Raw genomic sequence first — 18439 nt, 5'->3', positions numbered from 1 at the left:
GACAATTATCTGGTACTTGCCTGGAAAATGGAAAGGTTGGTTTTCGACGATGGTGGAGCTTGGGTAGTCATTGCCAAACTATTGTTCTCACTTGATTCACACTCGTGAATTGTTACAATTTTCAGTGAAGGCGGTGAGATGTGCAAATGGGTTAAACGAGCATTCTTTAAATGGTGAAAATCCCCTTCAGTCAGAGTATACCTAAATGAGGAACAAAATAAAAATAGAAATTTTCATTCTGTTTTGTCCCATGTTATGGATTCCAATGTAGCTTTTGTGGCATTTGACGGGCCCGGTTGTCACGTTGCTTGAAGCTTGACCAGCAGCAAAAAGGTAATTGGGTAAATTCTGCCCAATCAGATTCTTCCCCTTCGGGGAACCTGCACTCACAGGGGAGTTTGGGTTGGACAATTGAGTTACAATGCTGCAGTCCTCTCCATGACCTGTGCCAAGGGAGGTACTTCTGCTGGGAGCGTGGGACTGCGTACTTTTCCTCAATTAGATATTACACAACGCCTTACTCCTGTGGCTATGCTGTGAAATGTGTCTAGAAATAACTGTATGTGATAATAGCAGACAAATGCTTGACATGTTCATATGGCACCCTACTGCCATCGTTCTAGTGGCATCGTTAATCAGTTTACTACAAATGAGTTGTTGCTTTGTTGAAGTGTAACAGAGGATATGACATGGAAGCATTAAGCAGCCAGCTGTTGATGAAATGAATGAAAAAAATGAAAATTGCTTATTGTCACGAGTAGGCTTCAATGAAGTTACTGTGAAAAGCCCCTAGTCGCCACATTCCGGCGCCTGTCCGGGGAGGCTGGTACGGGAATCGAACCGTGCTGCTGGCCTGCTTGGTCTGCTTTAAAAGCCAGCGATTTAGCTCAGTGAGCTAAACCAGCCCCTACAGATACAGGAAGCAATCAGTTTTAGGCTGTTATACCTGACTTTCTGGAACCTAAGCAGTATTAGAGTTGAAAGGAAGAATGTGTAATTCATAATTCTTCTGGTGCCACGGGTCAAAAGTGAAATGATATTACTGCAATGGCTATGATTTTGGAACACCAAATTGTTTGATTTTGATATTCATTGAGAGCAATGTACTGATAACGATATGGACAGAGAGCAGGTATGGGCGGCATGGTAGCACAGTGCTTAGCACTGTTGTTTCACAGCACCAGGGACCTGGTTCGATTCCCGGCTTGGGTCACAGTCTGTGCGGAGTCTGCACGTTCTCCCTGTGTCTGTGTGGGTTTCCTCCGGGTGCTCCGGTTTCCTCACACAAGTCCCAAAAGACGTGCTGTTAGGTGAATTGGACATTCTGAATTCTCCCTTTGTGTACCCGAACAGGCACCAAAATGTGGCGACTAGGGGCTTTTCACAGTAACTTCATTGCAGTGTTCATGTAAGCCTACTTGTGACACTAATAAAGAGCATTATTATTATGTGCGTATTTCGTTTTCATGCGACCGTCGTTCTATTAACATTTTATGATTAACGTTTGTATCTATGCTCGGTGTTTAGTGACATGTGGACACCAAAATCCTTCTGATCCTCTGCAGGTTTTTTGCCTTTCACCAATAGGAAATAATCCAATTTGTCTTTCTTGAATCCAAAGTGAAGTATCTGGAACTTGTTCACAGAACAGCATCTGCCAATAGTTTTGCCCTTCACAATCTTGAATTTGTTTGGAGGATCACCACCACTGCTCCACTCGCAACCACCCGCCCCCCCCCACCCCCCCCCCCCCCCCCCCACCCCCCCAACCACCCAACCAATTCCAATCTTCATGGGTCTCTCTGCATAGCCATACCCACCTTGTCCTGAGTAACATCCTAATGATTTTACACTATATCTTTTCCACTGATTTGGAATCTTGATATATTGGGGTTCCTGACATTGCACTGTATTTGAAATGCAGCCCAGTTAAGGTTTGATACACGTTCAATGTAACATTCTTTCTTTTACATTCTGTTCCTCTAGATATAAACCTGACATTCACATTTTTCTACATGCTGGCCGACCAACTTACAAATTCAATCTTTCACAGTCTTTGTCATATTGTCCTGCGTCGCTCAATTTGGTGCTGTCAGCTATTTTGCAATTCCCTCAATTGCTAACTTTAGCTATTTTTGTTCATCGTAAATCAAAGTAATCCGTTCATGGACATTGCGCGGCATATATTTCCAATCCGATCAACTTCGTTCAACCCCTAAGAAACCTCTTTTTTCTTCTATGCTGAAGCTTTCATTAAATATTTCCACACCGGAGAGATTCAGCAATTTCCCCACCCAATCCAGTGTCCAGGAAAATCACCAGGACTCGGGATAGTAGCCAGGAACCTAGATACATATCTTGTGCTTTGGGGAAATCCGAGGTTTAATAGCTTTGTTACAAACAGCACAGAAAGGAACTTCTTCCCTTTTAGTGTAACTTCTGCCTCGCACAGGATGATTGGTGAATTACTGTTAATGGTGAGAAAAAGATTGTCACTTTTGACTTGTGATTCACTTCACATTTCACCTATAAAATAATTGATTTGAAATTCTCAAATTAAAAGATAAACATTACTTTATAATTGTATCTTTGTCTGTCCTATGTTTTTTCATGTATGGAACGATCTGTCTGGACAGTACGCAGAATAATACTTTTCACTGTAACCTCGGGACACGTGACAATAAATCCAATCCAATCCAATATAGAACATAGAACATAGAACAGTACAGCACAGAACAGGCCCTTCGGCCCTCAATGTTGTGCCGAGCCATGATCACCCTACTCAAACCCACATATCCACCCTATACCCGTAACCCAACAACCCCCCCCTTAACCTTACTTTTATTAGGACACTACGGGCAATTTAGCATGGCCAATCCACCTAACCCGCACATCTTTGGATTGTGGGAGGAAACCGGAGCACCCGGAGGAAACCCACGCACACAGGGGGAGGACGTGCAGACTCCACACAGACAGTGACCCAGCCGGGAATCGAACCTGGGACCCTGGAGCTGTGAAGCATTTATGCTAACCACCATGCTACCCTGCTGCCCCATTTTACATATTTTTTTCCAAAGCGCCTTTAATTATTAATGACCAACCTGAATTCAACAGAATATATATATTTTAAATCCCTTTTTATTAACGGTGTCTAAAATTAGGTCTTGATTGCTGTGGGTGCAGATTTGTGATTTGAATTTTTTTTCTCTGATGTGGGATTATATTGATTCTGAACCATTTTATCTTTTGTGGCTCCCTCTCAGTACTTTCTCTTTCGCATTAGTTAGCCTAACACCCTTTCTCATTTACTTACAAATCAACTAAAAACTCTGCAAGCATTCATTGTGATAAATGTGCTTAACAAACTTGGTGTGATATACATAGATGCATAGAAGATAGGAGCAGGAGGAGGCCTTTTGGCCCTTTGAGCCTGCTCCGCCATTCATCACCATCATGGCTGATCATCCAACTCAATAGCCTAATCCTGCTTTCTCCCCATAGCCTTTGATCCCATTCTCCCCAAGTGCTATATCTAGCCGCCTCTTGAATATATTCAATGTTCTAGCATCAACTATTTCCTGTGGTAATGAATTCCACAGGCTCACCACTCTTTGGGTGAAGAAATATCTCCTTATCTCTGTCCGAAATTGTTTACCCTGAATCCTCAGTCTGTGACCCCTGGTTCTGGACACACCCATCATTGGGAACATCTTCCCTGCATCTACCCTGTCTAGTCCTGTTAGAATTTTATAATGCTCTATGAGATCCCCCCTCATTCTTCTGAACTCCAGCGAGAACAATCCCAACCTAGTCAATCTCTCCTCATATGACAGTCCCGCCATCCCTGGAATCAGTCTGGCGAGTTAGAGTTTGTAAATTGCCCGCTGAGCTTTGGCTGCATGAATAATTATTATTATTTTTAGCTTCCGGTTACATTTGGTTCATGTCCTCAGTCCGAGAGAAGGCCATGCTTATAGTATGACATCACTGGTTGTCAAGACAGTCAGTCTTCAGACCTAACTCAGTTCAGCTATAGGTCTGCGGACAGGAATTATTAAAGTATTAGTGTGTGGTTGACCTGAATTCAAATTTGTTCAGCGACAGCAGCTTTCAATGATAGAAAGCATCCTATCGGGCTGCATCACAGCCTGGTATGGCAACTGCTCGGCCCAGGACCGCAAGGAACTTCAGAGAGTCTTGAATACCGCCCATAATAATAATCTTTCATTGTCACAAGTAGGCCTGCATAAACATTGCAATGAAGTTACTGTGAAAAGCCCCTAGTTGCCACATTCCGGCACCTGTTTGGGTACACGGAGGGAGAATTCAGAATGTCCAATTCACCTAACAGCACATCTTTCGAGACTTGTGAGAGGAAACCAGAGCACCCGGAGGAAACCCACACAGACACGGGGAGAACGTGCAGACTCCACACAGACAGTGACCCAAGCCGGGAATTGAACCCGGGACCCTGGCGCTGAAATTGTGGGAGGTACCTATTTTTTGCGTGCTCCAAAGTTTATCAGGTGTAATACATGTGTATAGCTAACAAAACAGATCAGCTAATATTGCAGGTATATTTTAAAACAAATATGTTGGGTGCGATTGAACCAGAAAAATATCTATGTCAGGTTTTTGGTGGATTTAGCGGAGTGATTCTCAGCAGCTGCAGCATTGAGAAAACCTTGCTAGTGAACGGCTCTTTGCTGGGTTTTCTGGGCCTTGAGGAGTTTCTCTTAGCTGATCGGGGCATCATTTCGTCTGGCTGCCCCCCTCTTCCCCACTCCCCCCCCCCTCCCCCATCAGCCACGCTCCCCTTTGTTTGTGACCCCTCTTCACCCTCCAACCTTTGGGGAGGCTCCCAGAGGCACCCCCTCACCATTTCCCCACCTGGTAAGGCCCCACCCAGGCCCCATTCCTGGCAGTGTCAACCTGGGTACCCTGGCACTAACACCTTGGCAGAGCCTCTTCCAGCCTGGAAAGCCAGCGTGCCACCCTGCCCTGTCCCTGATCACCCAGGGATCCCCAAAGGCCTGGGAGCCGCCTCTCCCTCTGGTGCCATTAGAATTGGTCCATGTTTGTGGAAATTAGTATTAAACGGCACCCTGACGAGGCGCAACTGTTAAGTCCTGGGTGCCGTGAGAATCCAGCAAATGCATATTTAAATGTGCCTAACGGCTCATTTAAATATGCTGATATGGATCGCGCCGAGTGAGGGCGAGATCCAGACCACGATGTCTCGCGAGACTCCATTAAATCCCATGAGGCGTTGTGAGGGTTGCAAATCTCGCGAGACGCCCCTCACGAGATTCAACAGCTTCATCCCAAAGCCAAGTTGGGCGCGACGAGGCTGTTACTTGTCCCACCAGTTTTCTTCACCTTTTTCCTGCCCTCTCGTCTCTTTTGGAGGGTACCAGCTTCTTGTGACAGAAATTGCCTAGCCAGGTGGCTATTATTCATGTGTAAGCCTCGAAAGTGTTTGTCGGCAAGATGCTGGCCCAACTGCGATAACATGGACAAGCCCAATATGTCCACAACTAGTGTTTGGACACACAGCCTTTCAGCAAGATCATCAGAAGCAAGACCACTGACTGATTTGCTGCTTTGCTTTTTTGAAGGAGACGGATATAGAAAGGCACGGAATCATTTCTAAAGACTTCGACCGGGAAGATTTTCAGAGCTCCTCACAGCCCTGCTCCAAACAAGGCAGGAGGCCAGAGGAGCCCCATAGAAGATTTATCCAGCTGAAATGCTGAATGTGACAGCATTTTACAACTGTACTGCGTTAGCCCTAATACCTCCTCCAAAGGGTTAAAATTCCTAAGGGAGGAAACCTGCCTAGCTGTAAGTCTTGGGGTAAAATAAGCAGCATTCTGATTTATTGTATTGTGTATATAACAACCAGGTACCTCACTGTGAAAAATAACCTTGATGTACCCTTTCTACCTGTTTAGAGTTTGATTTATGGTCTGTTATTGGTTTTATCACACTGCTTGTGACACCAGTTCACAGACTCTACAGCAGCTGTGAGTACGAGGAAATTATTGATAATTTATTGTTTCCAAGAATAAAATTAAAAGCGGTACATTTGTAGGGTTAGACTTTTGTGATATATACCAGCTGAAGTTGAAAGCGCCAGGTCCTAATAATAACAACTTCCACTTTCTAGTTTCAGGAAGAACAATGTGAATTGTCAGGACTGACAAATTAAGGGCAAGGCGGATACTATTCAAAATAAGGGGTAGGAAAAACACTCCAGGGAGCTTGTCCTGGAGCTATTGTCAGGCACCATCCGTCAGCCGGATTCCATGGGAAGACTGTAATTATCATGCGGAGGAAAGGGGAGGGGGGGGGAAATTGGAACATAACAAGGAGTTAACAAAAAACTCGAATTGCTGCAAATCTGAAATGGAAATAGAAATACTGGAAAGGCACTTAGCACCTGAAGATGAAAAATAATGTGTTAGGTGGAGATCTTTGAGTTCTCGCGAAGGATCTCAACAAAGACGTTGATCTAACTTTCACGTGAACAACCTGACTCTATGGGTGCGGACTGTTCCATTTGTATTTGAAGCAGAAATTCAGAGGCTGTTCTCCACCACATATTCTAAATATGGAAACAGGCTAAAGGAAAAGGATTAGAAACAGTAACAATGGGGGCGGAATTTAATTTCTCTCCCCTGGAGTGGGCTGGGGGCAGGGAAGCCCGTACAATTCAAATGGGATAGCAGGCAGTGGAGTACTAGTCGCTTTCTCGAGTCCCCCTGATTAATAATAATAATAATCTTTATTGTCACAAGTTACATTAACACTGCAATGAAGCTACTGTGAAAAGCTCCTAGTCACCACATTCCGGTGCCTGTTCAGGTACACTGAGGGAGAATTCGGAATTAAGTCAAGAGCAGGATGGTTGAGTTCGGCCCTTCTGCCCTGAAGGTCAATTGAGGCCTGAAGTGACCAATTCATGACCAGCTAAGGGCCTCATTCCCATCACAGCTGGTAAAAAGCAGCGGCTGGGGTGCTAAGTGGGGCGGGGGGGGGGGGGGGGGGGCATACGCCATGTGGGGAGGCCTTTAGGTATAATCTGCAAGCTCACTGACCTCTCGGGGCCTCTTGCTGTACCGAAAGTGGGCACGGCAGGTTTGCCACTGGCTTTTCAGCCAGTGGATGGGGCCACCACCATGGCCATTAAATTCAGCCCAGAATCCCAAACTCAGGGCTAAAATTCTAATGTAGAGTATTGCTCCATAATCAATAATAGAATTCTTATTAATAAGAATAATCTCAAAATCGTTAACCACACCAAATGAAGTAAAATGGGGAAAGGTTTCCCCGGGCATTGGGAACAGTTTCTCCCTTTCTACATTGTCCTGGCCTCTCCCAAATTTGAATGTCTCTATCAAGACTCCTCTCCTAAGAAAACAGTCGCAACTTCTCCAATCTATCTGCCTAACTGAAGTCCCTGGGGCTGGATTCTCCACCCCGCCACATTTCTGCCCCGACCCGCCGGCGGGATTCTCCGGTCAATGGGGTTTCCCATTGTGGGGTAGCCCCACGCCGTTGGGAAACCCCCGGGTGCCGACAAAACGGAGAATCACGGCGGCGGAGAATCTCGGCCCTCATTCCTGGAACCTTTCTTGTGAATTGTTTTCACTAATGCCTTCAAATCCTTCTGAAAGCGACGTGCCCAGAACTGGACAGCTGAGGCCAAATCAGTGTTTATTACAAATTTAGCAAAACTTCCTTGCTTTTGTATCCTATTGTCTGTTGTCCCTATTTATAAAGCCCTTTTCTTTTTATTAACTGTTCTCTCAAACTGTCCTGCCACATTCAATGATTTATGTACATATATACTCAGGTCTCTCTGCTCCTTCACCTCTTTTAGAATGGTATCTTTGCTTTATATTCTCCTGCTGCATTCTTCCACCAAAATCAATCACTTCACACTTTTCTGCATTAAATGTCAGCTGCTACCTGTCCACCCATTTCACCAAATAGTCTGTGCTCTTTTGAATTTCTATACTATTCTCCTCATGGTTCACAATACTTCCAAGTTTTGTATCATCTGCAAATTTGAAATTGAGCCCTGTACACCATGGTTCACGCCATTACTATTATCAGGAAGAGCAGAGGTCCAAGCAACCATCCCTGGGGGACCCCACTGTACTCTTTCCTCCAGCCCAAAAAAACAACTGTTCACCATTACTCTCTGATGCTCATTCGCTGAATTAGGATTGATTCCACAATAACAATTTGGAATTGCTGAACATAAACATTATCGGAAAGGAACTCTCAATGTCTCCCTCTGGAATATGTAAAATATGAAATTAACATAGGAACAGGAGGAGGCCATTCAGCCCCTCGAGCCTGTCTCACCATTCAATGAGATAATAGCTGATCTGTGACCCAAATCCATATCATAGAATCATAGAATTTACAGTGCAGAAGGAGGCCATTCAGCCCATCACATCTGCACCGGCTCTTGGAAAGAGCACCCTACACAAGCCCACACCTCCATCCTATCCCCAAAACCCAGTAACCCCACCCAACACTAAGGGCAATTTTAAACACTAAGGGCAATTTAGCATGGCCAATCCACCTAACCTGCACATCTTTGGAATGTGGGAGGAAACCGGAGCACCCGGAGGAAACCCACGCAGACACGTGGAGAACGTGCAGACTCTGCTCAGGCAGTGACCCAAGCCGGGAATCGAACCTGGTACCCTGGAGCTATGAAGCGATTGTGCTAACCACTGTGCTACCGTGCTGCCCATTGGCCCATATCCCTTAATGCCTTTGCTTAACAAAAGCCTATCTATCTCAGATTTAAATTAACAAGTGATCTGACTTCAAATGAAATGAAATTAAGCATTTCACCACATAAATTAGATTATGATAAAGGGATACAGAGGGGTAATTACAGAAATTACATTTAAGGGTTAGCTGTAGCCCACTCAATTCATTCCCTCTTGGTTCATGATGACATCTCACTTCCTCAATAAAATTGCTGTTTTGTATTCATTTCCAAAAATCAATTGTCCTACAAATAGAAATTCTGGTTTAAATGAGCAATCGCTGAGCTAATTCTTGCAGCCTAGTTTTATACTTTTGTTTCATTTCTTACTCGTGAAAACTGCGCATTTGTCATTCACAAATTATCAGGTCAACCATTACACACCTTTCCCCAACTGATGTGTCAGGAAAATCCAATTTATTGAAAGTAGAAAGCAATCCCAAAATTGTTGCACCAAGTAAATGTTTAAAGTAAAAGTTTAACTATCCAAATCACCAAGCCCTTTCCTAACCCTTTCTATAATCTATGCTGTCACATTGCAAAAAAAGCCAATTTCATGCCATGCACTTTGTAGTTCAGCACAGCACAGCTGCAACTAAGTTTAATTTGACAGCAAGTGTGAGCCTGAACCTGGCCTTGTGTAATTGATCTAATAATCCTTTCCCACTTACTTAACAACATTTCTTCCATGCTTCCTACATTTTCAATTATCTCCAGTGGGGCAGATTGGGGCCAACTCCAAATACTGAGGTTTTAAATGATTTGTGTTCAAGCTTGATCGCAATCATGTTGCCTCCCTGGTAGCCCGGAGACGGATACTATTAGCTTGGAGGGACTCAAAGCCCCCAAAGTCAGAGACCTGGCTCACTGACATGGCTAGCTTACTCTGTCTGGAGAAAATCAAGTTCGCCCTGAGAGGGTCATTGTCAGGGTTCGTCCGGAGGTGGCAGCCGTTCGCTGACTTCTTTAGAGAAAATAACTGTCAGCAGAGAAGGGGTGGGGGATTTAGTTTAGTTTAGATTAGGGCAGTGTTTTTCAAACTTTTTTTCCGGGGACCTATTTTTACCAACCGGCATACCTTTGGGACCCAACCCGGACGACCTTCGTGACCCATGCTGGCCGACTTTCGGGATCCAACCCGGACGACCTTCGTGACCCACGCTGGCCGACTTTCGGGATCCAACCCGGACGACCTTCGTGACCCACGCTGGCCGACTTTCGGGACTCAACCCGGACGACCTTCGTGACCTACGCCGGCCGACCTTTGTAACCCATGCCGGCCGACCTTTGCGGCCCATGCCAGCTGACCTGCGTGACCCACGCTAGCCGACCTTTGCGGCCCATGCCAGCTGACCTGCGTGACCCACGCTAGCCGACCTTTGCGGCCCATGCCAGCTGACCTGCGTGACCCACGCTAGCCGACCTTTGCGGCCCATGCCAGCTGACTTGCGTGACCCACGCTAGCCGACCTTTGCGGCCCATGCCAGCTGACCTGCGTGACCCACCATTTTCTCTTACCTTGTTTGTTGCTGATGAAAATGGAGGAAATGGTTTTGGGTCCCTTTGGCCCTCTGAACTTGAAAAAAAAAGGCTGCGACCATATAAGAAATAAACGCGGCCTCACTTTTCATGCACGCCTGATCATCAGTGCGCATGCGCACCGATGATCGTGCACGCATGCGCAGTGTGGCCGAATTTTTTAAATCTGTTCCTGGCCATTTTGAAGGTCGCTTGCAGCCGGCATTATTAAAAACCGGCTGCTGGGGCTGTTGCACGCGGATTTGTGCGATCGGGAGCACTGAGACGTACGACTCCGCTACCCTCCCGACACCCGCCTGCGACCCACCCGTGGGTCACGCCCCTGAGTTTGACAATGCCTGGATTAGTGTGCAAGAAAGGTGGGACCTGTGAGGGAGGAAGACGTCCTTTGCACTATGTTTATATTTGAATGTACACTGTTTCTTCTGTTATTGTTACAAAACCACAAATACCTCAATAGGGAATGGGACAGTTCAGCGCCGACGTTTCAGCGCCAGGATGTTTCAGCGCCAAATATTTCAGCGCCAGGACGTTTCAGCGCTCATTCATTCAGAAATCGCCGAGGAGCAGGCAGACAAAGTCCTTTATTTCCTACCGAGATGTGGAATATGTATCAAAGAACATTAGATGGGGATGACAGAACAAATAACTATGCTGAGGCGGCCAACAGGAGATTGAAAAGTGAACTGTTAATGTCACACCCAACTGTCTGGAAGTTCATTGATGTCCTTAAGCATGTTCAAAAGGGAAGAGACAAGCACTTCGAGAAACTTTTAGCTGGCAATGAACCTCAATTAAAATTACTTAAATATAGAAAAGCTGATGAGAGGATATTGAAAATTGTTTCCGAATATGGCAGCAGGAATGAAATTGACTACCTTCGTTCAATAGGGCACAATTTAACAAACTAAATGCGTTTTTTCCAATGAATATCCAATGAATGTCCAATGAACTTTCTTTATAATGATTGATTTTATGAACTTACAGATTTGTAAATTGTTTTAATGTACTGTTTTTCGATCTTTATAAGTGGATCTTTTACAATAAAAACATTTTGTTAACACTTGAGTTTTACTTCATTTTATGAACTTACAGATTTGTAAATTGCTTAGTGCCAAAAGAAATTCTGTCATAACTATATGACAACATTGGAGAATTTTTTTTTTCTGGCGCTGAAAAGTCCTGGCGCTGAAACGGCGGGGCTGAAACCCTGGGGCTGAAACGGCGGCGCTGAAACGGCGGGGCTGAAACGGCGGGGCTGAAACCCTGGGGCTGAAACGGCGGGGCTGAAACCCTGGGGCTGAAACCCTGGGGCTGAAACGGCGGGGCTGAAACGGCGGGGCTGAAACCCTGGGGCTGAAACGGCGGGGCTGAAACGGCGGGGCTGAAACGGCGGGGCTGAAACGGCGGGGCTGAAACGGCGGGGCTGAAACGGCGGGGCTGAAACCCTGGGGCTGAAACGGCGGGGCTGAAACGGCGGGGCTGAAACGGCGGGGCTGAAACGGCGGGGCTGAAACGGCGGGGCTGAAACGGCGGGGCTGAAACGGCGGCGCTGAAACGGCGGCGCTGAAACGGCGGCGCTGAAACGGCAGCGCTGAAACGGCGGGGCTGAAACGGCGGCGCTGAAACGGCGGGGCTGAAACGGCGGGGCTGAAACGGCGGGGCTGAAACGGCGGGGCTGAAACGGCAGCGCTGAAACGGCGGGGCTGAAACGGCGGAGCTGAAACGGCGGGGCTGAAACCCTGGGGCTGAAACGGCGGGGCTGAAACGGCGGGGCTGAAACCCTGGGGCTGAAACGGCGGGGCTGAAACCCTGGGGCTGAAACCCTGGGGCTGAAACATTGGGGCTGAAACGGCGGGGCTGAAACGGCGGGGCTGAAACGGCGGGGCCGAAACGGCGGGGCCGAAACGGCGGGGCCGAAACGGCGGGGCCGAAACGGCGGGGCCGAAACGGCGGGGCTGAAACGGCGGGGCTGAAACGGCAGCGCTGAAATGTACCGCACCCACCTCAATAAATGTTTGGGATAAAAAAGAAATCTGACGTTCTGTCCATCAAATGTGGGCACTCACAATACTTAATATTTTACCATTGTATCACACACAAATTCTAGCGAAGCGCTTTTCCAATTCTCATCTTTATCACTGCATGTGTATAATAAGGTTTTGCATTCAACTGTGTACAGATGAGCCCTTAATCCCTCCTTGATTTCCTTGGTTCTTCCAGCTTAAAACAATAACAAAGTTACTGAACTGGCTGCTCAGAGTCTTTAAGGCTATGTTTATTCTTTTACTGAGCATTCTCCGTTATCTTGACCCTAAATTCTTGTCTATTTTATTGGCTGCAACATGGGGGTTGAATTAGTTGACACCAGCAGCGTAAAATGAGCTTGTAGCAAATCTCCTGCCTGTTGTACACTGCGCTGATTTTTATTTTCGACGGACTTGGAAAGTACTTCCAAGGTTTTTAATTTCCAACCAATGTGTCAGTGAGATTAGGGAAAGAGTCTCTGTAAAGAGTTCGAACAGCCACTCTGTGAACTTCAGTGGAATGAAGATTATGGTGTGACATACAACTAAGTGGCAGAACGGTAGCATGGTGGTTAGCATAAATGCTTCACAGCTCCAGGGTCCCAGGTTCGATTCCCGGCTGGGTCACTGTCTGTGCGGAGTCTGCACGTTCTCCCCGTGTCTGCGTGGGTTTCCTCCGGGTGCTCCGGTTTCCTCCCACAGTCCAAAGATGTGCGGGTTAGGTGGATTGGCCATGATAAATTGCCCGTAGTGTCCTAAAAAGTAAGGTTGGGGGGGTTGTTGGGTTACGGGTATAGGGTGGATACGTGGGTTTGAGTAGGGTGATCATTGCTCGGCACAACATCGAGGGCCAAAGGGCCTGTTCTGTGCTGTATGGTTCTATGTTCTATCTACCAGCTGGCCTGGTGTAGACCATTCCATAGCCCCCCCCCCCCCCACCTTCACGGATTGGGAAATCTTTCAATTTGACGGTCTGAGGAAATATACCGATAAGCTGAAAATCAAAACATCTGAAAAGTAGCATCTTTCTTATACTGCCGATAGTACTTGCGATACCTCCGTCCTTTTTCCTGTGCTTTCTTCCCGTGATCAAATAGCGAAGCTTCATTGAAAGAAACTCTGCGACCAGTAGAACAGGTGGAAAGAAATCGCTCTGTTTCCAGGTCATGATAGCTGCCGGCTGACAAACACTCAGAATCGTCAACTTTGATTGTGATTTCTGAAACAACAGAGGAACAAAAACTAAAACACACTGCACCCAATATTCCATTCTGCAACTGTGCTTTTGGAAACAATACGTTACCTCTGTGATTATCGGTATATTGTTCAGGTTACTTAATAGACTGTTATACCATCATACAATTAGGATAACCATTCACTCTTGTGTTTTTTTTAAATTTAAAGTGCCCAATATTTTTTTCCAATTAAGTGGCAATTTAGCATGGCCAATCCACCTACTCTGCATATCTTTGGGTTTGTGGGGCGAGATCTGTGGTATTATCATAACTACCAGCATGACAAGGGTTAATGTAGTATCAAGAACAGTCACTAGAGGGAGCTACATATATGACTATATAAGGCAGTGAGGCTAAGCCTTATGGGAGTTACGAGTTAGAAGGCCGTTTGAAGAGTGTCAGTCATAGAGAGCAGTTGTATACTTGAGAGTTCTGTAGTTAGAGGTAGCATAATTTAATAGAGAAATCTTCTACTTTAGGAATGTAAACAAATCTTACTTAGTAGTGTAAATAAGTCTGTGATTTTGTTTGTTAACAAAGCTTTGTGTTCTTTATTCAACATTACACATCCAAGCCATCCAGGTAAAGCAGAATAGAGAACACAACAAGACCCACGCAGACACGGGAAGAACTGCTATAGAAAGGTATACGAAGGTCATAAGCTCGGTAGGTTCTCAATTTGATGTTCTAAGTCAGGCTGCTGTTGTCCCACACTCCCTTACTCACCTTGGACAACTGCAATGTGTGTGTTGATTTTAGAATCAAGTGACAGATTGCTGGTGATTGTGGAGCTGAGATGTGTGAAGCTAACAATCACCTCCAGTGTCACATTGCCAATGCTGATGGTGGCATGGCAATGCCCTCGACTATGACATTGTTCTTCCTGATGCTGGTGGACAAACCAAGCTCTAAAAATATTAACAGTTTCAAATCTGATGAAAACCTGTGCTGAGATTAAAATCTCCATTCATTCCAAAGACTGTTTTTAAATAACTCTCAATACATTCAATGGAACATATCTGATTGTTCGATAACGGTGGCTCCTGAAACTGCCTTTGAGCTCTCAAAGGGCCTTTACAATTATTTGAATAGTTCAAATTATGAAATCTGGTCAACCCTGGTAAAACACATTGGGCCGGAGTCTCCGGTTCCCCAGCCGCCTGTTTCTTGGCGACGTGCCATTTGCTTGCTGTGGGATTCTATATCCCCGCCATTTGTCAATGGGATTTTCCACTGAAGCCATCCCACACTGCCGGGAAACCCAGGGGCGGGGAGTGTGCCGCTGGTGGGAAAAGCGAATCCCAACAACCGGAGAATTCCGGCCATTGTCACGGTTTACCTGAAGAGCTGGCCCTGCCCCACACTGTCGTTTGAGACAAAGTTTAGGTCTACCTGTTCGTTGCAGTGTAAGCGAAGCTGATAGCAGCTGAATCTGCCTGGGGCACAGCTGGAAAATTGGATACTGTCTGCCAATCGATAGGGGAATCCCTTCTATCAGCGCAGTGAAAGTTTGGTTTGGTTGGTATTTAGAATGTGATACTTAGTTTCCCCCATCACTGCTCCCCAAATTACAATATCCTTAATACCCATCCGTAAGTCACAATATTGTTTACTGTGAGTCACGTCCTTGCTCAGCACTCACATGCCTCGCCTCCTGCTGCGAACAATGAAACTGGGGAGAAACCAGGCAAGGTTTTCTTTATCATTGGAGAGCGGTGTGTGCTGAACAAGTTGCAGATTGGCAATGTTGGGAAAGGAACATTTTCTATTTTATATATTGGCTGTCGCTGTCAGAACAGGCACATATCATCCAGAAAAGGACTCCCCAAATGTTCTGACAGCATATTTTCAAACAGAATTCCCTATTGCATCAATGTGACACATCCATTTCCCACAGCAGCCATTCTTGCAACATCTCACAGAAAGATTGCTGTGTTCATGTCAATTAGCGCTGTGTTTTGGACAGTTCTTTACCAAGGAGTCAGACTCACTAAAGAACTGGATTGAGACCATCCAATCGCGGGTGTCAGCAGAGGAGCATTCATCCCACGAGTCTGACAGACTTGTCTCCAGCATTGGAGGTGAATACGCTCCAGTTTAATCCTGGCCCATCTAATTCCCGCATCTAAAACATTGATAAATACCCTGCTTTTTTTTCACCACCTGTTGCAAAGCAGCAACAGTCATTTGGCTTCTTGACTTGTTTCACCATTGAGTAAGATCATGGCTGACTGGTTGTTGCCTTCACTCCATTTTCCTGACTGCCCCTCAGCATAACTCTTGACTCCCCCTGTGGACAAAATCTGTCTAAATCAGCCTTAAACATATTCAATGACCTGGGGCGAAATTCTCCGACCCCCAGCAGGGTCGGAGAATCACCTGGGGCCGCCTAAAATCCCGCCCCCGCCGTGGCAGAGATTCTCCGCCACCCGGGAAGTGGCGGTGGCGGGAATCTCGCCAGCCCAATCGGCGAGGCCCCTGCGGTGATTCTCCGGCCCGTGATGGGCCGAAGTCCCGCCCCTGGGAGGCCTCTCCCGCCGCCGAGGTTTGAACCACCTCTGTAATGGCGGGATCAGCGGCACGACCGGGCCCCCGGGGACCTGGAGGGGGCGGGGGGCAATCGAACCCCGGGGGGTGCCCCCACGGTGCCCTGGCCCGCGATCGGGGCACCCCGCTCAGACTCCGGGCCAGTGCCCTGGGTGCACTATTTCTCTTCCGCGGCCGCCACGGCCTCCACCATGGCGGAAGCAGAAGAGAAACCCACATCGCGCATGCGCCAGTGGTGACGTCAGCGGCAGCTGGCCGCTGACGTCACCGCCGGCGCATGCGCCGACCGGTGAAAGCCTTTCGGCCAGCCCCGCTGCCGGGGGCGCCGGTTGTTTGTGCCAGTCTTCTGGTGCCAACCGCTCCGGCGCGGGGCTAGCCCCTGAAGGTGTGGAGAATTCCCCACCTTTGGGGAGGCCCGACCCCTGAGTGGTTGGCGCCACTCCCCTACGCCGGGACCCTCTGTCACGCCGGGTAGGGGAGAATGCCGCCCCTGGTTTCTACTGCTTTCTGGGACAGAGGAGGACAAAGATTAATAACTCGCTGAGGTACAGGCCCAACCTGCTCAACCTTTGCTCGCTCTCTCCCTCCCACCATCACTGAGGCACAGCAGCAGCCCCGTGTACCATCTACAAGATGAACTGCAGGAGTTCACCAAAGCTCCTTCGGCAGCACCTACCAAACCCATGACCCTTACCATCTAGAAAGACAAGGATAGCAGGCACATGGGACCATCACTGCCTGGAAATTCCCCTCTTAAGTCACTCATTATCCTGACTTGAAAACATATCGCTGTTCCTTCACTGTCACTGGGTGAAAATCCTGGCACTCCCTCCCTAACAGCACAGCAGATATACCTACACATGGACTGCAGCGGTTACAGAAGGCAGCTCACCACCATCTTGTAAAGGGCAATTAGGAATAGGGAATAAATGCTGGCCTAGCCAGCGACACCAACATCACATAAATTAAATTATTAACATCCCTTTGGCCCAGAAATCAGCCTAGTGTACATTCTCTGAATTGTATCCTCTGTCAGCATAACATACCTCCTTACAAAAGATGATCAAAACTGTAAGCAGTGCTCTGAGTGTAGTCACATCGATGCCATGTAGTCAACGTTGTAATGTAGGATTGATGTAGGATCTCTCTGTACTACAACATTGTGCAGTCTCTCCATTTAATTAACAATCTGCTTTTCTACTCTTCTCATCAATGTGCTCAACCTCATATTTTTCACATACTATTCATCGCCTCATTTTTTCCCATCTGCTGAGCCATCCATATCTCTTTGCCGATTCCTCAGAACTTGCTTTGCTACTTATTTTAATATTGTGGCTGGTTTAGCACAGAGGGCTAAACAGTTGGCTTGTAATGCAGAACAAGGCCAGCAGTGCGGGTTCAATTCCCGTACCGGCCTCCCCGAACAGGCGCCAGAATGTGGCAACTAGGGACTTTTCACAGTAACTTCATTGACGCCTACTTATGTCAATAAGAGATTATTATTATTGTCAGAAAATTTGGCTACAATACCTAGAATATAAGAGCAGGAAGGTTATGCTGGAACGGCAGCATGGTGGCACAGTGGTTAGCACTGCTGCCACACAGCACCAGGGACCTGGGTTCAATTCGGTTACTGTCCGTGTGGAGTTTGCACGTTCTCCCCGTGTGTGCATAGGTTTCCTCCGGGTGCTCCGGTTTCCTCCCACAGTCCAAGGATATGTAGGTTAGATGGATTGCCCATGTCAAAAATAATTGGTCCTTAGCGTCCGGGGATGTGCAGGTTAGGTTATGGGTTTACGGGATAGGGCAGGGTGGATGGGTGAGTGGGCATGGCTAGAGAGTTCTTTCGAAGGGTCGGTGCAGACCCGATGGGCCGAATGGCCTCCTTCTGCACTGCAGTGATGCAATGATTCTATGTACTGTATATAAAACATTAGTTAGGCCACAGTTTGAGTAGTGTGTATAGTTCTGGTCACCTCATTGAAGGATGTCATTGAATTAGAGAGAGTACAGATAGGATTTACAAGGATGTTGCCAGGTCTGGGAAATTGCAGCTATGCTGCAGGATCGGACTGGCTGGGGTCGTTCTCCATATAACAGAGGAGGCTGCGCAAAGACTTGATTGAGATGTAAAAAATTGTGAGGGACGTGGATGAAGAGGGAGGGAAGGGCCATTTCACTTCAGCAGAGAGGTCAGTGACTAGGGGGCATCCATTTAAAATGATTGGTAGAAAGATCACAGGGAAGATTATGGTGGAGCTGATTGAAGTGCATAACATTATGAGGGAGGCAGATAG

General features: G+C 46.9%; 1 protein-coding gene across 4 annotated transcripts in view; it reads right to left on the bottom strand.

Annotated features, from left to right (window-relative positions):
- The window catches only part of cbarpb (CACN subunit beta associated regulatory protein b), a 240877-nt gene that overhangs the window by 55261 nt on the left and 167177 nt on the right, over positions 1 to 18439 (bottom strand). For all 4 annotated transcript variants that reach the window (XM_038777460.1, XM_038777462.1, XM_038777458.1 and 1 more), the window contains 2 exons: positions 13417 to 13579; positions 21 to 201 (listed from right to left, as the gene is read on the bottom strand). In XM_038777460.1, the coding sequence (XP_038633388.1) occupies positions 21 to 201; positions 13417 to 13579 (344 nt within the window). The remainder of the gene's footprint in view (positions 1 to 20; positions 202 to 13416; positions 13580 to 18439) is intronic.

The sequence above is a fragment of the Scyliorhinus canicula genome, chromosome 18, assembly GCF_902713615.1.
Source record: "Scyliorhinus canicula chromosome 18, sScyCan1.1, whole genome shotgun sequence".
Taxonomy (NCBI): Eukaryota; Metazoa; Chordata; class Chondrichthyes; order Carcharhiniformes; family Scyliorhinidae; genus Scyliorhinus; species Scyliorhinus canicula.
Note: the sequence above shows the minus strand (reverse complement) of the source record. Positions and strands in the feature narration are given on the sequence as shown.